The 18,773-nt window shown below is 42.5% G+C and overlaps 1 protein-coding gene across 8 annotated transcripts in view; it reads right to left on the bottom strand.

Annotated features, from left to right (window-relative positions):
* DIP2C (disco interacting protein 2 homolog C) overlaps positions 1 to 18,773 on the bottom strand; it is a 308,890-nt gene that overhangs the window by 27,482 nt on the left and 262,635 nt on the right. For all 8 annotated transcript variants that reach the window (XM_043480646.1, XM_043480643.1, XM_043480648.1 and 5 more), the window contains 5 exons: positions 16,180 to 16,303; positions 15,574 to 15,695; positions 14,597 to 14,708; positions 14,399 to 14,508; positions 9,179 to 9,309 (listed from right to left, as the gene is read on the bottom strand). In XM_043480646.1, the coding sequence (XP_043336581.1) occupies positions 9,179 to 9,309; positions 14,399 to 14,508; positions 14,597 to 14,708; positions 15,574 to 15,695; positions 16,180 to 16,303 (599 nt within the window). The remainder of the gene's footprint in view (positions 1 to 9,178; positions 9,310 to 14,398; positions 14,509 to 14,596; positions 14,709 to 15,573; positions 15,696 to 16,179; positions 16,304 to 18,773) is intronic.

Here is an 18,773-nt window from a genome sequence, read left to right as displayed (position 1 = left end):
GCAATGTTGTTAAGCATCTTTTCACATGCCTGTTGGCCATCTGTATGTCTTCTCTGGAGAAATGTCATTTTAGATTTCTGTCCACTTTTTGATTGGGTTTTTTAAAATATTGAGCTGCATGAGCTCTTTGCATATTTTGAAGGTTAATCCCCTGTTGCTTGCATCATTTGCAAATATTTACTCCCAGTCAATACGTTGTCTTTTTGTTTATGGTTTCCTTTGCTGTGCCAGAGCTTTCAAGTTTAATTAGGTCACATTTGTTTTTATTTCCATTACTCCAGGAGATGGAGTCAAGAAGATATTGCTGTGATTGATGTGTTTTGTCTATGTTTTCCTCTATGAGTATTATAGTATCTGGTCTTAAGTTTAGGTATCTAATCTCTTTTGAGTTTATTTTTGCCTGTGGTGTTAAAGAATGATCTAATTTTTTTTTTTTTACATGTAGCTATACAGTTTTCCTGGTATCACATACTAAAGAGACTACCTATTCCCCAGTATAGATAGTCTTTCCTCCTATGTCCTAGATTAATTAACCACAGGTGCATGGGCTTCTCTCTGGACTTTCTATCCTGCTTCCATTGACCTGTATTTCTGTTTCTGTGCTAGCACCATACTGTATTGATGACTGCAGCTTTGTAGTACAGTCTGAAGTAAGGGACCCTAATTCCTCTGGTTCCATTCTTCTTTCTCAGGATTGCTTTGGCTATTCAGTCTTTTATGTTTTCATACAAATTTAAATTTCCATACAAATTAAAGTTTTTTGTTCTAGATCTGTGAAAAATGCCCTTGGTAATTTGATAGGCATTATGTAGATTGTCCTGGGCAATACAGTCATTTTAACAATACTGATTCTTCCAGTCCAAGAACACAGTGTATCTTTCCATTTGTTTGTGTCCTTTTCAATTTCTTTCATCAGCATCTTACAGTTTTCAGAATACAGGTCTTTTTGCCTCCTTAGGAGGTTTATCCCTAAGTATTTTATTTTTTTTGATGTGATGGTAAATGGGGTAGTTTCCTTAATTTCTCTCTCTTCCCTTTCACTGTTAATGCAACCAATTTCTGTGTATCCTGCCAACTTACTAAATTAACTTTATGAGCTCCAGTAGTTGCAAGCCGAATCCAACAATATTAAATACACCACAATCAAGGGAAATTCAGCCCAGGGATGCATGGATTTTTTAGTATTTTCAAATCAGGGTAGTACTCTACACTAACAAATTGAAGAATAAAAACCACATGATCATCTGAATAGATGCAGAAAAAGCTTTTGGTAAAATTCAACATCCATTTATGATTAAAAACTCTCCAGAAAGTTGGAGAAGGAAACGGCAACCCACTCCAGTATTCTTGCCTGGAGAATCCTATGGACAGATGAGCCTGGGAGGCCATGGTCCATGAGGTTGCAGAGAGTTGGACACAACCGAAGCGACTAAGCACACACTCCAGAAAGTAGGCATGGAGGACTTATATGACAAACCCACAGCTAACACACTCAGTGGTGAAGAGCTGAAAGCATTTGCTCTGAGATCAAATGCTACAAGCTGGTGATTGCTTTCACTTCAGTTCAGTTCAGTTGCTCAGTCATGTCCAACTCTTTGTGATCCCATGAACTGAAGCACACCAGGCCTCCATGTCCATCACCAACTCCCAGAGTATACTCAAACTCATGTCCATTGAGTCCGTGTTGCCATCCAATCACCTCATCCTCTGTCATCACCTTCTCCTCCTGCTTTCAATTGTTCCCAGCATCAGGGTCCTTTCCAATGAGTCGGTTCTTCGCATCAGGTGGCCAGAGTATTGGAGTTTCAGCTTCAGCATCAGTCTTTCCAATGAATATTCAGGATTGATTTCCTTTAGGATGGACTGGTTGGATCTCCTTGCAGTCCAAGGGACTCTCAAGAGTGTTCTCCAACACCACAGTTCAAAAGCATCAATTCTTCAGTGCCCAGCTTTCTTTGGAGTCCCAACTCTCACATCCCTCCATGACTACTGGAAAAACCATAGCTTTGACTAGATGGACCTTTGTTGGCAAAGGAATGTCTCTGATTTTGAATATGCTGTCTAGGTGGGTCATAGCTTTTCTTCCAAGGAGCAAGCGTCTTTTCATTTCATGGCTGCAATCACCATCTGCAGTGATTTTGGAGATCCCCAAAATTAAGTCTCTCACTGTTTCCAGTGCTTCCCTATCTCTTTGCCATGAAATGATGGGACCAGATGCCATGATCTTAGTTTTCTGTATGTTGAGCTTTAAGCCAACTTTTTCACTCTCCTCTTTCATTTTCATCAAGAGGCTCTTCAGTTCTTCTTCACTTTCTGCCATAAGGGTGGCGTCATCTGCGTATCTGAGGTTGTTGATATTTCTCCCAGCAATCTTGATTCCAGCTTGTGCTTCATCCAGCCCAGCATTTCTCATGATGTACTCTGCATATAAGTTAAATAAGCAGGGTGACAATATGAGCCTTGACAAACTCCTTTCCCAATTTGGAACCAGCCTCTTGTTCCATATCCAGTTCTAACTTGCTTCCTGACCTGCATGTAGATTTCTCAAGAGGCAGGTCAGGCGGTCTGGTATTCCCAACTCTTTCAGAATTTTCCAGTTTCTCATGATCCACACAGTCAAAGGCTTTGGCATAGTCAATAAGGCAGAAATAGATGCTTTTCTGGAACTGTCTTGCTTTTTTGATGATCCAGTGGATATTGGCAACTTGATCTCTGGTTCCTCTGCCTTTTCTAAATACAGCTCGAACGCCTGGAAGTTCATGGTTCATGTTTTGCTGAAGCCTGGCTTGGAGAATTTTGAGCATCACTTTACTAGCGTGTGAAATGAGTGTGATTGTGCAGTAGTTTGAGCATTCTTTGGCATTGCCTTTCTTTGGGATTGGAATGAAAACTGACCTTTTCCAGTCTTGTAGCCACTTCTGAGTTTTCCAAATTTGCTGGCATGTTGAGTGCAGCACTTTCAGAGCATCTTTTAGGATTTGAAATAGCTCAGCTGGAATTCCATCACCTCCACTAGCTTTGTTCATAGTGATGCTTCCTAACGCAAAACTTGACTTCGCATTCCAGGATGTCTGGCTCTAGGTGAGTGATCACACCATCATGATTATCTGGGTAGTGAAGATCTTTTTTGTACAGTTCTTCTGTGTATTCTTGCCACCTCTTCTTAATATCTTCTGCTTCTGTTAGGTCCATACCATTTCTGTCCTTTATTGTGCCCATCTTTGCGTGAAATGTTCCCTTGGTATCTCTAATTTTCTTGAAGAGATCTCTAGTGTTTCCCATTCTATTGTTTTCCTCTATTTCTTTGCACTGATCACTGAAGAAGGCTTTCTTATCTCTCCTTGCTATTCTTTGGAACTCTGCATTCAAATGGGTATATCTTTCCTTTTCTCCTTTGCTTTTCACTTCTCTTCTTTTCACAGCTATCTGTAAGGCCTCCTCAGACAGCCATTTTGCTTTCTTGCATTTCTTTTTCTTGGGGATGGTCTTGATCCCTGTCTCCTGTACAATGTCATCAACCTCTGTCCATAGTTCTTCAGGCACTCTGTGTATCAGGTCTAATCCCTTGAATCTATTTCTCACTTCCACTGTATAATAGTAAGGGAGTTGATTTAGGTCATACCAGAATGGTCTAGTGGTTTTCCCTCCATTCTTCAATTTAAGTCTGAATTTGCCAGTAAGCAGTTCATGATCTGAGCCACAGTCAGCCACCAGGGAAGTCTTTGCTGACTATTTATAGAGCTTCTCCATCTTTGGCTGCAAAGAATATAATCAATCTGTTTTTGGTACTGACCATCTGGCAATGTCCATGTGTAGAGTCTTCTCTTGTGTTGTTGGAAGAGGGTGTTTGCTATGACCAATGCATTCTCTTGGCAAAACTCTATTGGCCTTTGCCCTACTTCATTCTGTACTGCAAGGCCAAATTTGCCTGTTACTCCAGGTGTTTCTTGACTTCTTACTTTTGCATTCCAGTCCCCTATAATGAAAAGGACATCTTTTTTGGGTGTTAGTTCTAGAAGGTCTTATAGGTCTTCATAGAATCATTCAACTTCAGCTTCTTCAGCATTACCAGTTGGGGCACAGACGTGGATTACCGTGATATTGAATGGTTTGCCTTAGAAACAAACAAAGATCATTCTGTTATTTTTGAGGATGCATCCAAGTATTGCATTTCGGGCTCTTTTGTTGACTATGATGGCTACTCCATTTCTTCTAAGGGATTCTTGCCCACAGTAGTGGATATAATGGTCATCTGAGTTAAATTCACCCATTCCAGTCCATTTTAGTTTGCTGATTCCTAAAATGTCGACATTCACTCTTGCCATCTTCTCTTTGACCACTTCCAATTTTCCTTGATTCATGAACCTACCATTCCAGGTTCCTATGCGACATTGCTCTTTACAGCATCGGACTTTGCTTCTATCACCAGTCACATCCACAACTGGGTGTTGTTTTCGCTTTGGCTCCGTCTCTTCATTCTTTCTGGAGTTATTCTCCACTGATCTCCAGTAGCATATTGGGCACCTACCGAACTGGGGAGTTCATCTTTCAGTGTCCTATCTTTTTGCCTTTTCATCCTGTTCATGGGGTTCTCAAGGCAAAAATACTGAAGTGGTTTGCCATTCCCTTCTCCAGTGGACCACATTTTGTCAGAACTCTCCACCATGACCTGTCCGTCTTGGGTGGCCCTTCACCGCATGGCTCATAGTTTCATTGAGTTAGACAAAGCTGTGGTCCATGTGATCAGATTGGTTAGTTTTCTGTATTGTGGTTTTCATACTGTCTGCCCTCTGATGGAGAAGGATAAGAGGCTTATGGAAGCTTCTTGATGGGAGAGATTGAGTGTGGGGGAAACTGGGCCTTGTTCTGATGTGCAGACACTGAGTGTAGCAGTACATGAATGGAAGGGACCTTTTGGAGGAGGTCACCATTGTCTTCATTACCTCCACCATAGTTTGGCCCCAGGTAAATAACAGGGAGGGAACACAGCTCCACCCATCAACCGAAAATTGGATTAAAGGTTTACTGAGCATGGCCCCACCATCAGAACAAAAGGTTCCTCCATCCATGAGATTTTCCAGGCAAGAATACTGGATTGGGTTGCCATTTCCTTCTCCAGGGCATCTTCCCAACCCAGGGTTTGAACCCAGGTCTCCCACACTGCAGGCAGACTCTTTACCATCTGAACCACCAGGGAATTCAAGAGCTCTGAGGATATACTGACTGGTCTTAGTAATCAGGATAAAGGATTCTAATACCCCAAACTTTCCTTTGAAAGTTTGCAAATATTTCCTCTGAAATCTTGCTAATGTGAATATTATGTGTTATTCACATAATATGCAAAACTGCACATTCCACTGGAGTCCTATGGAAACATATAAAAATTATTTTTATAGTCATTATATAAAAATCAGTAAGAGCCCATTCCAATAATTGTAACATTCAAAATTCTGTCAATTTTTCTCTAAGATCTGTCCTTTGGAAGCTGATTGAGGTCTTTAAGGATGACTTTATAACATGGTGGTTATTTAAGAGATCAAACAGCACTACAGCAAATATATCTGTATTAAAAATACTGACATTCTAGTCAAACAGCTACTTACTGCAAGTCAGATGGATCCAACAACACTTCTGCACAAATGGAGCCAAGTCCTACAGTTTGTGAAAACACACTTTTATCCAAAAGTTCTTGTATCCAACACTGCAGTGCCTTAAAATCAGTTTTTCCATCTGGTTGAGAAACCGCTATGTCCTACTTGTTTTCTCAATTCTAACCAATCAGCTTTTCAAGAATACACACTTGGGGTCTGAAGAGGAGCCTAGATCTACAGTGCACCAGGGCTGCCCCTCACACTCACAGGTCCTGTGACCGTGCCTGGAGCACTCATCTTCTTTCCAGGGGCCGTGAGAGCTAAGGGAGACCCCCCTGCCCCGGAGCACACCAACACGAGCGGCAGCCCCCGAGTGGACGACTCCTTGGTGTTTACTGCCACAGGTACCAACGCACCCTCTGCCCTTTGCAATGTGGCGCTCCAGAATCAGCCTACAGACCATGTGTGGAGTGACCCTGAATTAGAGCTTTTTTTTTAGCTCAGTTCCCAACTTCAATGAGAATCCTCAAGGCAGCATTAAACAGGAAGAAATAAAAGTAATGAAAAATTTACCTCTGCGGTATGGATGTTAAAAGAACAATCCTGGCCAAAATTGGATCAATGCCAGGTAACAGCCCAAGATCTAACAACCCTGCACATCGTGTACCATATAAGTCATAACTATCCACCAGGAAACATGGCTTGGAGTATCCCATGAGCACCGAATGTTATTCAACCCACTCGTGAATCAGGATGAACTGGACCACCTGAACTAGAACCCCTGCCTGGCTTCTGTTCCAGCTCCAGTTTACACACTTCTCTGTCACCGAGGACTCCCATTTTCTGACACACACCAAGCTCAGTTAACAACACTGGATTCCCGTGTGTCAGGGAACCAAAATGTACATAAACACCCTATAGTGATACACTTCTTAATTACGACAATCTATCGTTTCCATATTGTTATCAGCATTTTCCTTTTAAATCCTATCATAAGGAGACCCAAAATGAAGAAAACAAAATGCAAATCACCTATTACTAGCTTTCTTAAGAATACACATCAGGATAAAAGATCTGCTAAGGGCATCAAAAGGTGGGGTCCACAGTGTAGAGTTCAAGGTTAGAGAAACTAAGCACACTTGTGGAAAATAAGCATAGTTTCACCTCTGTCTTCACTTCTGTAAATGGAAGTCAACATTAATAAAAAAGCTATTAAATCCTAACAGAGGACAACAGAAAACCTGATTCACCAATTTTCTACTTGCCTTTTTTTGGTCTCAATCCAACAAAAGTTGATTGCTTGCTGTTTCATTTATTAACCAAGACTGATTTCTTGGCACTGGCTATTATACTTTCCAACTTAATAGCAGGTTGCTTCAAGGGAAGAAATTATTTCCTGCAAATTTCTGGAACCTCAACTATTTCAGTTTAGATCTTAACTTCAAAAAGAACAGAACAGTTTAAAAACACTTTGGGAACATTTTCTCCCAGTCTCTGGCCTGCTCCCATTCTCTTGACAGTGCCTTTGGCAGAGCAGAGACAATTGCTTTTAATAAAGTCAGTCTGTCAATTATTTCTTGCATGATCAAGCCTTTGGAGGTGTGTCGAAAAGTCATCACCAAACCCAAGACTACCTAGATTTTCTCCCAAGTTATCATCTAGGAGTTTCATAGTTTTATGTTTCACATTTAGGTACATGATGTATTTTGATCTATTTTTGAGAAGGCCACAAAGCCTCTGTGTAGATTCATTTTTTTGCAGGGGGCGGGGGTGGATGTCCAGTTGCTCCAACACCATCTGTTGAAAAGGCCGCTGTATGGCTGTACTGCTTCTGCACGTCTGTCAAAGATCAAAGGACTGTACTTACATGAGTCTGCTTCTGGGCTCTCTAAAACACCAAGAGTGAGCTCTGATGTAAATTACAGACTCTGGGATGATAATATGTCAAGGCAGGTTCCTAGTTTGTAAAAAACACATGCTCTGGTGGGAGATGCTTATAATGGGGAAGCTGTGCATGTGGGGGTGGGGTGGAACAGAAAATCTCTGCACTTTCCCTTCAATCTTGCTGTGAAGCTAACAGTTCTCTGAAAAAGAAAACCTAAAGTAAAAAATTGAAATAAAAAATGGTTGACCAGGAAAAGAGAGAAAAAATACACTCTGGTAACTAATATAAAGGTATACATTTATAATTCAATGATTTTGGATTATTAACTTGATAAAACATACAAAGAATTGATAACTCTCACAATTTGGGCACCCTGAGCAAGGCAGTTGTACAACTCAGGATAACACATGTCACCCTGTGGTGTCACACTGGTTAGCCTCCTGAATGGGCAGGGTAGGTTCTGTGCCATACACCTCAGTTACTTCAAGGAAAGGAGTTTTCTTTAAAAAAAAAAAAAAAAGTTTTACTTAGGTATAATTTGCACATCATATATCCAACCATTTGAAGCACAGAATTAAAAGAACTTTGACAAATTTGCAGAGTCATACAATGCTCATCACAATGCAGTCTAGAACACTTCCATCACCCTGATACAAAACTGGCAAAACACAGTCCATGTGAAGCTGGCTGTTGGGCCCTGATGTTTGTTACAGCATTTCTATACACTTAAAACACTTGCACATGTTTGAAAATGTTAATAAAAAGTAGTACACTACATTAGAAAATAAAATCTGAAAGACTATGTGCCAAAATGCTAATAGTGTATTTACTGGAATCACCCTGATAGCTCAGTTGGTAAAGAATCTGCCTGCAATGCAGGAGAACATGGCCTGAGTCCTGGGTTGGGAAGATCTGTTGGAGGAGGGTTAGGCCACCCACTCCAGTATTCTTGGGCTTCCTTTGTGGCTCAGCTGGTAAAGAATCTGCCTGCAATGCAAGAGAACTGGGTTGGGAAGATCCCCTGGAGAAGGGAAAGGCTACCTACTCCTGGATTCTGGCCTGGAGAATTCCATGGACTGTATAGTCCATGGGGTTGCAAACAGTCAGACACAACTGAGTGACTTTCACTTTCTTTCACTTTCACTAGGTTGTATACTTATGGAAAGCTTAATTTTCTTCTTTATACTATTTTGTATTTTCTAAAGTTTCTACGATGAACATATATGTACAATTAGAGAAAAATGCCAATAAACATTCATTCTTTCTATATATACTCTTGATACCTGCCACGAGGGGAGAGGAGCCTGCTCCCAGCCTCCTCCAGCTAGAGTCAGGGAGAAGCCAAGAAGCAAAGAGCCTGGATGCCCCTGGTCACAGTTCCAGGCCTCGGACATCTACAAAGATTTGGAGCTACAAGAAGCAAGCCCAAGGTCTGGGGGTTGCTTGGAAAATGGGCTCCCAACAGACAGCTTCTCAGAGCGGCCCCAGATGTTGTCTCTGTCAGTTTCAGCAAATTTTATGGAGACTAACCTTCCAGATGCTGGTGAGTGTGGCTACCTGGCTACCAGCATGCAGAGCCAGGTTGAGAGGGAGCCACATCCTGCAGGCAGCCCCCTCCCATGAGCAGGTCTGAGCTCACAGGTGATCTGAAAAAGCATGCATGATTATTTACTTATATCACAGAGATACAGAGAAAACTCACCTACAGAGGCACCAGAGGACAAACCCAAGTCCACAGTAAGGGTCCAAGCAGATGGCCACTTCTCTCGAGGGGTAGAGCTCACACTGCAGCTTAATAGAACGGCAGAAGGCACTGGTGGCTGCATGAGACATCTGCAAGACAGCAAGGCCGTGTCAGGTACCGGAGCTAGAGCCCAGCCTCAGGACTCTTGCACCACCACAGGCCACACAGAACGCATTGGACCAGACACCAATGCCAAGGGTGGTTTTAGATAGGACAATTGTAGCCAAGCTCTGGTTCCGTTAGAAGAGGGTAGGCTGTGGGTTCTCATTAGTCTTCCTGTTTTCAATGAGTAAGCCACAAGCAAAACTTCTCGGTCCCCTAGGACTTAGTAACTCCAGCCCAGGAGGCTGGGACATCTTGCATTTGAATGGTGGCTTCGACTGCAACCCCACTACAGCCTGTACAGTACATGGGGACATGTGACCACTCACGTGCCCTCTCCAGGCAGAGACAACACCCGACTCATGCTTCACCTCCAGGCCCAACCCTGCACCTGTCATGCAGCAGAGGGACCAGCAGAGCACATTGGACGCACGACTCCTGTTGGCAAAGACTTGCTGAAGGTCACACCCGTTTGTGCAGTGAGATAAGCCCAAATCCAATCTCAGCATAGCTACAGTTAAGAGTTTCTCTAAAGGCAGCAGCCAGTCCCACAACAGTCAGTATGGAATGTGAATTCTTTTAAAGTACAGAAAAATTATATCTAATAACATCAATTTTCACAGATGCTTTCTAGCCAAACTAATCTAAGAGGAACAGGAAAGTAAAAGCAGCCCAGGAAAACTTTACCAAGTTCATGGTCTTAGACACATCTCAAGTTAGTGTTGAGTGCACATCACCCAGAGCTGAACTGTAAAAGGGACCAGAGCAGAGCATCCGGGCAGAATCTGACAGGGATCCTACACGCTAGGACGGAAGGCCTCCCTCCTGGTGTGTCTCATCTCTTTCCCCAAGGTGTCTAATAAAAGCTCTCTGTCATCTGATTGGATTTCCCTGAATGTTACGATGCTTCTTGAAAAAGAACAACAAAGTCAGAGGACTCACCCTTTCTGATTTAAAAACTTAGTAGAAAGTTACTGTGATCAAAACAGTGTGGTAGTAGCATAAAGACAGACACACAGAAAAACAGAATAGGATAGCCCAGAAATAAAACCTTACAAAAAAAAAAAAAAACACCTCACATACATGATGAAATGACTTTTTAAATTTTTTTCATTAATTTATTTTTCCCTAGACTTCACTTGACTGATTGAGTGAGGTATAACTGATCTACATTATTATGTTAGTTTCAAGTATACAACACAACATATATATGTGTATGTATCGCAAAATGATCACCACAATAAGTCTAATGAAGAGAGCTACTAAAATTTACCCTCTTACCAGCTTCCAGGTATGCAACACAGTACACTATTAACTATAGTTCCCATGCTGTACAATACATCCACAGCCCTTATTTATAACCGGAAGCCTGTACCTTCTGGCTCCCTTCACCTGTTTTTGCCCATCACCAATCTGTTTTCTCTATCTATAAGCTTGGTTTTTCTTAAAAAAAAAAAATAGTTCACATATAAGTGAGATCACATAGCATTTGTCTTTCTGACTTAGCATGATGTCCTTCAGGTTCACCTGTGTTGTCACAAATGGCAGAATTTCCTACTTTCTAATGGCTGAATTATACTGCACTGTGTGCTTATAGATGGTGTGGGTGAGTGGGCAGGCATGTCTCATTTTTCTTATCCATTCTTCTGCCAATGGACACTGATATTGTTTCCGTATCTTGGCTACTGTAAAATAATGCTCTATGAACACTGGGGTGCAGACATCTTTCTGAGTTAGTGTTTTTATTTTCTTCAGATCAATACCCAGAAGTGGAATTTTTGGATAATATGGTAGTTTTATTTTTAACTCTTTGAGGAACCTCTAAACTGTTTTTCATAGTGGCTACACCAGTTTACATTTCTACCAACAGTGCACAAGGGTTTCTCTTTCTCCACACCCTCATCAACACGTTATCTCTTGTCTTTTTTATGATGGCCATCCTGGCAAGTGTGAAGTGATAGCTCACTTTTCTTGTACCTGTTGTCCATCTGTATGTCTTTTTCAGAAAAATGTCTATTTACATCCCCTGCCCATTTTTAAGCAATCGTTTTTCTGCTCTTAAGTTGTAAGAGTTCTTACATATTTTGGATATTAACCCATTATCAATATGTGGTTTGCAAATATTTCCTCCTGTTCACTAGGTTGCCTTTTCATTGGTTGGCTTCCTTTGCTGTGCAAAAGCTTTTGGTTTGATGTAGTTCCACGTGCTTAACTTTTGTTTCCTTTGGTATTGATATCAAACTAAAAAAATCTCAAGACCAATGTCTAGGAGCTGACCCCTATGTTTTCTCCTAGGAGAGTTATGGTTTCAGGTCTTATATTCAAGTCTTTAATTCACTTTGAGTTCATTTTTATGTATGGCATAGAAAACTGGTCCAGTTTCATTCTTTAGCATGTGGCTGTCCAATCCTCCAAGCACATTTACTTAAAGCCTATCCCTTCCCATTGCATATTCTGGGCTCCTTTGCCATAAACGAGTTAACATTATGTGTGGGTTTATTTCTGGGCTATTCTGTGTCACTGGTCTTTGTGTCTGTTTTTGTACCAGCATCATACTGTTGGCAATACTACAGCCTCATAATGTCAGTGAGCATGATGCCTCCAGCTCTGATCTTTTTCAAGATGGCTTTGGCTATTTGGGTCTTTTGTGGTTTCATACAAATTTTAGAATAGTTTGTTCTATTTCTGTGAAAAATGCCATTGGAATTTTGATAGGGACTGCAATGAACCTGTAGATTGCTTTGGGTAGTATGGACATTATAACAATATTAATTATTCCAATCCAAAAGTATAGAATATCTTTCATTTGTCCTTTTCAACTTATTCCATCAATATTTTACAGTTTTCAGTATATAGATCTTTTACTTCCTTGGTTAAATTTATTCCTCGGTATTCTTTTTGATGCAGTTGTAAATAAGACTGTTTCCTTAATTTCTCTTTCTGCTATTTCATTATTAGTGTACAGAAACACAACAGATTTCTCTGTGTTGATTTTGTTATCTTGCACTTTACTGAATTATTTATTTTAACAGTTTTTGGTGGAGTTTTTAGTGTTTTCTATACAAAGCATCATGTCATCTGCAAATAGTGACAATTTTAATTCTTCCTTTCCCAACTTACATGTCTTTTATTTCTTTTTTCTTGCCTAATTTCTCTGCTTAGGACTTCCAACACTATACTGAACAAGAGTGGCTTCCTGATCTTAGAGGAAATCTTGCTTTTTCTCTGGAAATCTTTCAACTCTTCACTCTCGAGTATGATGCTAAGTGTGGGTGATCAAACGTATTTTTGATAAGAATGCCAAGACCATTCAATGGGGAAAGGACAGATTTGGAAATGCTTTCTTGGCACCAAAGGCACTGGTTTAAAAAAAAAAACAAGAAACAGACAAAATTAGACTTCATGGAAACTAAAAAATTTTCTGCATCAAAAGGCACTATCCATAGAATAAAAGGGCAAATCAAAGAATGGGACAGAATACCTGCAGACCATGTAACTGATAACGGTATCAGAGAACTTCTAAAACTCAAAACCAATAAGAAAACTATCACTTCAAAATCAGCAAAGGAGGTGAATAAACATTTCTCCAAAGAATACATACCAAAAGGTGCTCAATATTATTAATCCTCAGAAAAATGCAAATCAAAATTACAGTGTGATCTACCTCACATACATTAGGAAGGCTACTTAAATAAACAAAAAAAAGGAAATGCCCAGGGAGTTCCCTTGTGACCTAATCATTAGGACTCCAGACTTTCACTGCCATGGCCCACATTCAATCACTGGTCAGGGAACAAGATCCTGAAAGCCATGAGGCTCAGCCATAGAAAAAGAAGATATTCAAAAGAGAAAAACCAACAGAAAATAAATTCCAAGTGTTGGCAAGAATGTAGAGAAACTGAAAACCTTGTGCATCATTGGTGAGAAGGTAAAATGGGACAGCTACTGTAGAAAAGAGTATGGCAATTCTCCCCAAAATAAAATTACCCTTTGACCCAACAATTCGACTTCTGGATATATATTTAAAAGAGTTAAAAGGCCATGTTTCGAAGAGATATTTATACACCCCATGCTCACTGCAGCATGATTCACAATAGCTAAAATGTGAAAGCAACTCAAGTATCCATTGAAAAATGAATGGATAAGCAAAATGTGGTAAATACATACAGTGAAATATTAACTCAACCTTAAAAAGGAATTTTGATATATACTTCAACATGGATGAACCTTGAAGAAACTATGCTAAGTGAAATAAGTCAGACACAAGAAGACATATACTGTATGATTCCATGTAAACATGGTACTAGAACAGTCAAAATCACAGAGACAGAAAGCAGGGTGGGAGGTGCTGGGAGGTAGGGGCAAGTCTCAGTTTAGAAGATGAGTTATGGAGGTGAGTGCTGGTGACAGAAGCACAGAACTGTGAATGAATTTAATACCACTGAACCATACACTTGAATTGGTTAAGTGGTAAGTTTATGTTACATGTATTTTACTACAATTACAAAATTGGAAAAAAACGTCAAGCAAGAGAACTGAAAATTATGCAAGCTCAGCAATCAGGCAATAATAGGTGCAGGGCTTCCTGAGGCTAGAGAACTCAACAGTATCTTGATGAGGACCCTGCCTAACCTAGGAGAGTCCTAACTCAGGTGACACAGGTACTAGTTTCTTTTTTTGATGGGAAAAAGCAACAGCAAGTAGCGTTCTGGCCTGTTACAATGAGACCCATGTTAAAAATGCAAGGAACTCCTGTGCACAGAGTTTTATAATAGAATACTGAGATCTGAGAATCAGCAAGAAGGAAAACATAGGCAATTCTACTGAACTGAACTGAACTGAGTGAAGCTGTGGTTATACACAAAAAAATTGTTTGAACATTGGGACATAATCAGTCAGCCTAGCTAACTACTGAAATGGTCACACATTTTATAGCTTGACCAGAACACACATATATGCATATACCTCTCTCTGTGTTTCGATGCCAAGCCCCACCAGAGCCCTATACACAGAAGAACGAAAATTAAGCAACGCTGTATGGCCTGCTAACAGCACACTACTCAGACTGTTTCTTACCTTCACTCCAGCTAGCATCCCGGTTGTGGACACACTGAAATCAAGATAGGCTAGCGTGTCTGGGTTGGAAGGTTTGTAGATCTGGGCAGGCCGCTTCTTTGGCAAATCATCTGGAGAGGAAAACAAGCTGTTAGCATCTCTGACTTAGTGGAAAAGTCGATGAGCAAACAAACCTTTTTGGTAAGTTCGAGAACCAACCTGTGTCTAGTATAGGGGGCCAGGCCCTGACATCCACTGCCGCAGCTGCCTCCCTGGACCGTAACAATTTACAGATCAGTTGTGTTGTCATCAGACAGGCAGAACGGCTCACCTGAGGGTCAGAGAACAAGGCACGGAGAGGAGGAGGGTAAAGGACAGGGGGCCATGCCTGCTCGCGTGCCAGCTGTGCACCATGTGGAAGCCGTGTAGCTCTAGGGTAGGCTGCGTGCACAGCCACTTCATTCAGGGCCACGTCAGCCAACGGAGGTCCATATGACTGGGAATCAGACCACAGATCACACGAGCAGAGCTCGTGCGAACTAAGGCCCTGGCAGTTACTAGAGCTGAGTGGTGTCAACCGTGTGGCCGTCACCTCAGAAAGCACCACCCAAACTACCCACTCTCACCACACACTCCCCATCCTCCAGAAATGCTCACTCTCCACACACAGCCTCAGCACTTACTGCCACAGTGACAACCCTGAAGGTCCTCTGACACAACTACAAACAAGTATTCATTTGTGATGTCCCTTGGGGTTCCTCCTCTAAGGGGAAAAACTTATCTTAATCCTCTTAAACTTCACCAGGCAAAAACAAAAACAAAAAAGTTAAAACAAACTGTACTTTCAAAAAGGAACAGGCTGCTTTTCAGTCTTGAGGAAAGAAACTTTAAAACGTCTGACTTTCCCACTCCTCCTGGCTTGTTGCTTGGGCTGGTGGGGAATCGCCCAGTGTCCGGAGGGGTGCCCTCTCTAGGGAGTGGATTTGACTCCCACACATTGTGGCAAAACTGCTCTCTAGCCCCTAACTCTACGCACAAGTTGCTATCTTGATTCCAGAGCAAAACAGCAAGCTCCTAGAACAAAGAGGCTGGGCCCCCTCCACTGCTGGGACTGCAGACGCCCACACCAGCCCTGGGGCCCAGGCTCTGTAGTCTTCAAGCCCAGCACTCGGGCCAGACCCCGCAGGCAGTATTACCTCCACGATCATCTTCACGGTGGGCAGCGTGGTGGCGATGTTCTGTGGGTGTGGGGGACGGACAGTGATGGGCACGCAGCCTGCATACAGGCAGCCATAGAATGCAGCGATGAGGTCTATCCCTGCACAGAGAGAGGAGCAGTCTTCGGTGAGACTCAGCAGCAGGAAGACCAACCTGGAGCAGCCAGGCCGGGAGGGGGCCACCCCCGCGCGTCTGTCAGACTTCAGGGACAGCCCCCAGCAGCCCTGTTCTCTCAGGCACAGCAAGCCAACATAGCCCAGAGGTTTCACTGCTGTCATCCCTCTAAGGACTCTTTATACTCAACTTCCCGATTATCCACTCAGTGGTCAAGTATTTAACTACGGATTAAATGAACTGCCTCAGAGAGCTAATAAAATAAAATTCGATACAAAAGTCTTTGTGAAATACCAATTTGTCTGTGCCCCTATCATCAGTCATACAGCATGCAGCACACAGTCCACCCTGTGAGCCAGGCCGGGGTCGGGGCCCATTTTGGTGGTTAACACAGTGAGGCCATCGAGCACCGACGGGTGTGATGCAGGGTCCCTCAGGCAGGGGTTGGTCTGCACAATCCCATTTCTTACCTGGTGGGTAGACCAGGGCAACGTGGTCCCCATCCTGCAGGTGTCCCCTCTCCATCAGCATCACGGCTATCTTCTCAGCTCGCTTGTGCAGCTGGACACAAGTCAGCGAGTTTGCTATTGTGCCCTGAGTATCACAAGAACAAATGGGTATGATGTTTTTTTAATATCACAGCTTTGAGATGCCATTTGTATACCACACAACTCACTGATTTAAAATGTACAGTTAAGTGGATGTATCTGCAGAGTTGTGTGACCCCCACCACAGCCAGCTTCAGAACATTTTCATTACCCCCTCAAAAGACCACCCACCACTGGCATTCTGCTCTTCTCTCCTCCCCAATAGCTAGGAAGTACAACACCAAAGATGACTCCAGATACATCTGCATTAACAAGAAACATTTAAAAAATAATTACTGGACATGAAAAAACAGCTAAAAGTATAAAACAAAATCAATCTAGTAATTTTTGGACTTATGTGTAATTGTCATGGGCAATAATAAGAAATTAGTCATAAATCTGGAGGATCTGAACTATGAAAAATAGGACTAATTGAAACTGTTTTTAAAAAAGACCAGATCAAAAGTCAAGGAGGTCAGAAAACAAACAAACCAACTCCCAGAAAAGGAACCATCCAAAAAAAAAACCAAAAGGAAAAATGGGAATTGTCAAATTCATTTAATGTAGACTTTTAGATATGCAGGAACAAATTAACACATTTGGATTGAAAAGTACCTTAAAAAACACTGAGGACAAAAATCAGTAGCAAAACAGGTACTAAGAGATATCAAAATACATGACATTTACTCCTTATTTATAAAAGCAAGAATAAACTACAAATTATAAACATACAACTTATCCAAAAAAGTTTCCCTTGAGGATGTACTTTTTATTTGCACATATTCCCAGGTAAGAAGAGATCATCGTCTACAGCTATTTAAAAACTGCTTTATCGTCAATTCCGACTTTAAAGGGATGAACGGGGGAAGGACCTTTCCTTATACAAAGTGCAAACTTGACAGAAGTGTCGGGTGAGGAAGACCCTGCAGCTGGACCCAGGATGGTGGGCACCAGGGCCTGATGCATTTATTGAGGTGGGGAGCTTCCAAAGAGAGTGACATGAAGACGACTGTCCACAGGGAGGTGGTGTGAGCAGTTGGTTTTGTGGGAGGAGAAACGTGGACAGGAGAGACCAAATCTTTGGGGCTGTTAAAGGATACGGGTGACCTGGTGACTTGAAGTGAAGAGACACTAGAAATGCCACCCAAGTGGAACATCTGCACGGGGTGTATGGGATCCAGTGGGATGTGAACCCTAAAAGGATATATACACCAGCAGCTGGCATTTGCCCAAAACACTCATGAGATCATTGATGGCCTGGGGTGCATAGATCACCAGGCCTTGGGGCACAGAGGCTGGTGGAGAAGGGGGGCCACCCAGGCAACTGCCAGGCAGGCCTAGGACCCTTCCTGCTGAGACCAGCCTCCCCACAGTGGGGCTATGCTTACAATTCTCTGAATTGAACTTTCTCATCCCACATATTTTCCTTCATCATCTTCCTTTTGAGGAAGGTTAAAAAATAAACAGAAAAAGACACAAAAAGTGGAAGAGCCAGAGAGCAGAATGTGGCAAAGCTGGGTAAACACAGAAAGACCTACGAGGCTGGTGTCTGGGATCCAGCTGAAATCTGAGAACTGGTGCCTTCTCAGCTGGACCAGTCCTCTGAGCAATCACTCCTTTGTAACACACGTGTGCGCATGAACCAAAACATATTCCTCTTCACCCAACAGTCCTGCGAGCTCTTCTAAGTGAAGATGGGGCACTAGCCCCTAGCATACCAAGGTGAGGCCAACACCACCGCCCCCCACCCTGAGCCCCCATGCTTGCATGCCAGCTGTCCTGGAGGAACGCCAGCACTGCACTCCTGGCTGCGGCCGGGGACCAGTCGAGTTGCTGGTGGGGCGGCAGTACCAACCAGGGACTCCCGCCACCACCCTGCTGCCCACGCTGGTCCATTAGTGGGTCTTATCTTAAGAAGTGAGCATTCTGGGATTGAGCTGTTAAACTCTTTCAACTGCTCTTCTTTCAGTTATCCAGAGAGCCAGCGCTGATCCTCTATCAGTATCAGCTTTCCTGTCACATAACAAAGCCTGTAAGATGCAAGAAGAACCGATGACTCACGAGCAGCTGAATGCTCTTGACTCTCGTTCCGAGAACGTCCATCTCCAGATACTTCAAAATGGTGAGATCTACCTGCATTCTGTCCTTCAGCAATCTCTGCCACTGCTTCAAAATACCCTTTCCCACCCACAGGGTTTACACCAGACCCAGAGCCCCTCATGGCAGTCTGGTGCCAATACACCCAGCACAGCCTCCCCTCCCAAGTCTCTGCCTACAGGCTCAACATTGAGAGAGTGTCACAGGACACAGGCTTTGGCCAGCCCCACACCATACAACACCACTTGTCATGGGGCCCTTCACCTCAGGAGAAATGCTAATTTTCAGTCACACATTTCATTTTCCAAAGTGCTCACTGTGACAAAAAACAAAATGCTGTTTATCTTCAGGTCAGTGGTTATCTGGCATCCTCATCAACA

Source organism: Cervus canadensis, chromosome 10 (genome assembly GCF_019320065.1).
Source record: "Cervus canadensis isolate Bull #8, Minnesota chromosome 10, ASM1932006v1, whole genome shotgun sequence".
Taxonomy (NCBI): domain Eukaryota; kingdom Metazoa; phylum Chordata; class Mammalia; order Artiodactyla; family Cervidae; genus Cervus; species Cervus canadensis.
Note: the sequence above shows the minus strand (reverse complement) of the source record. Positions and strands in the feature narration are given on the sequence as shown.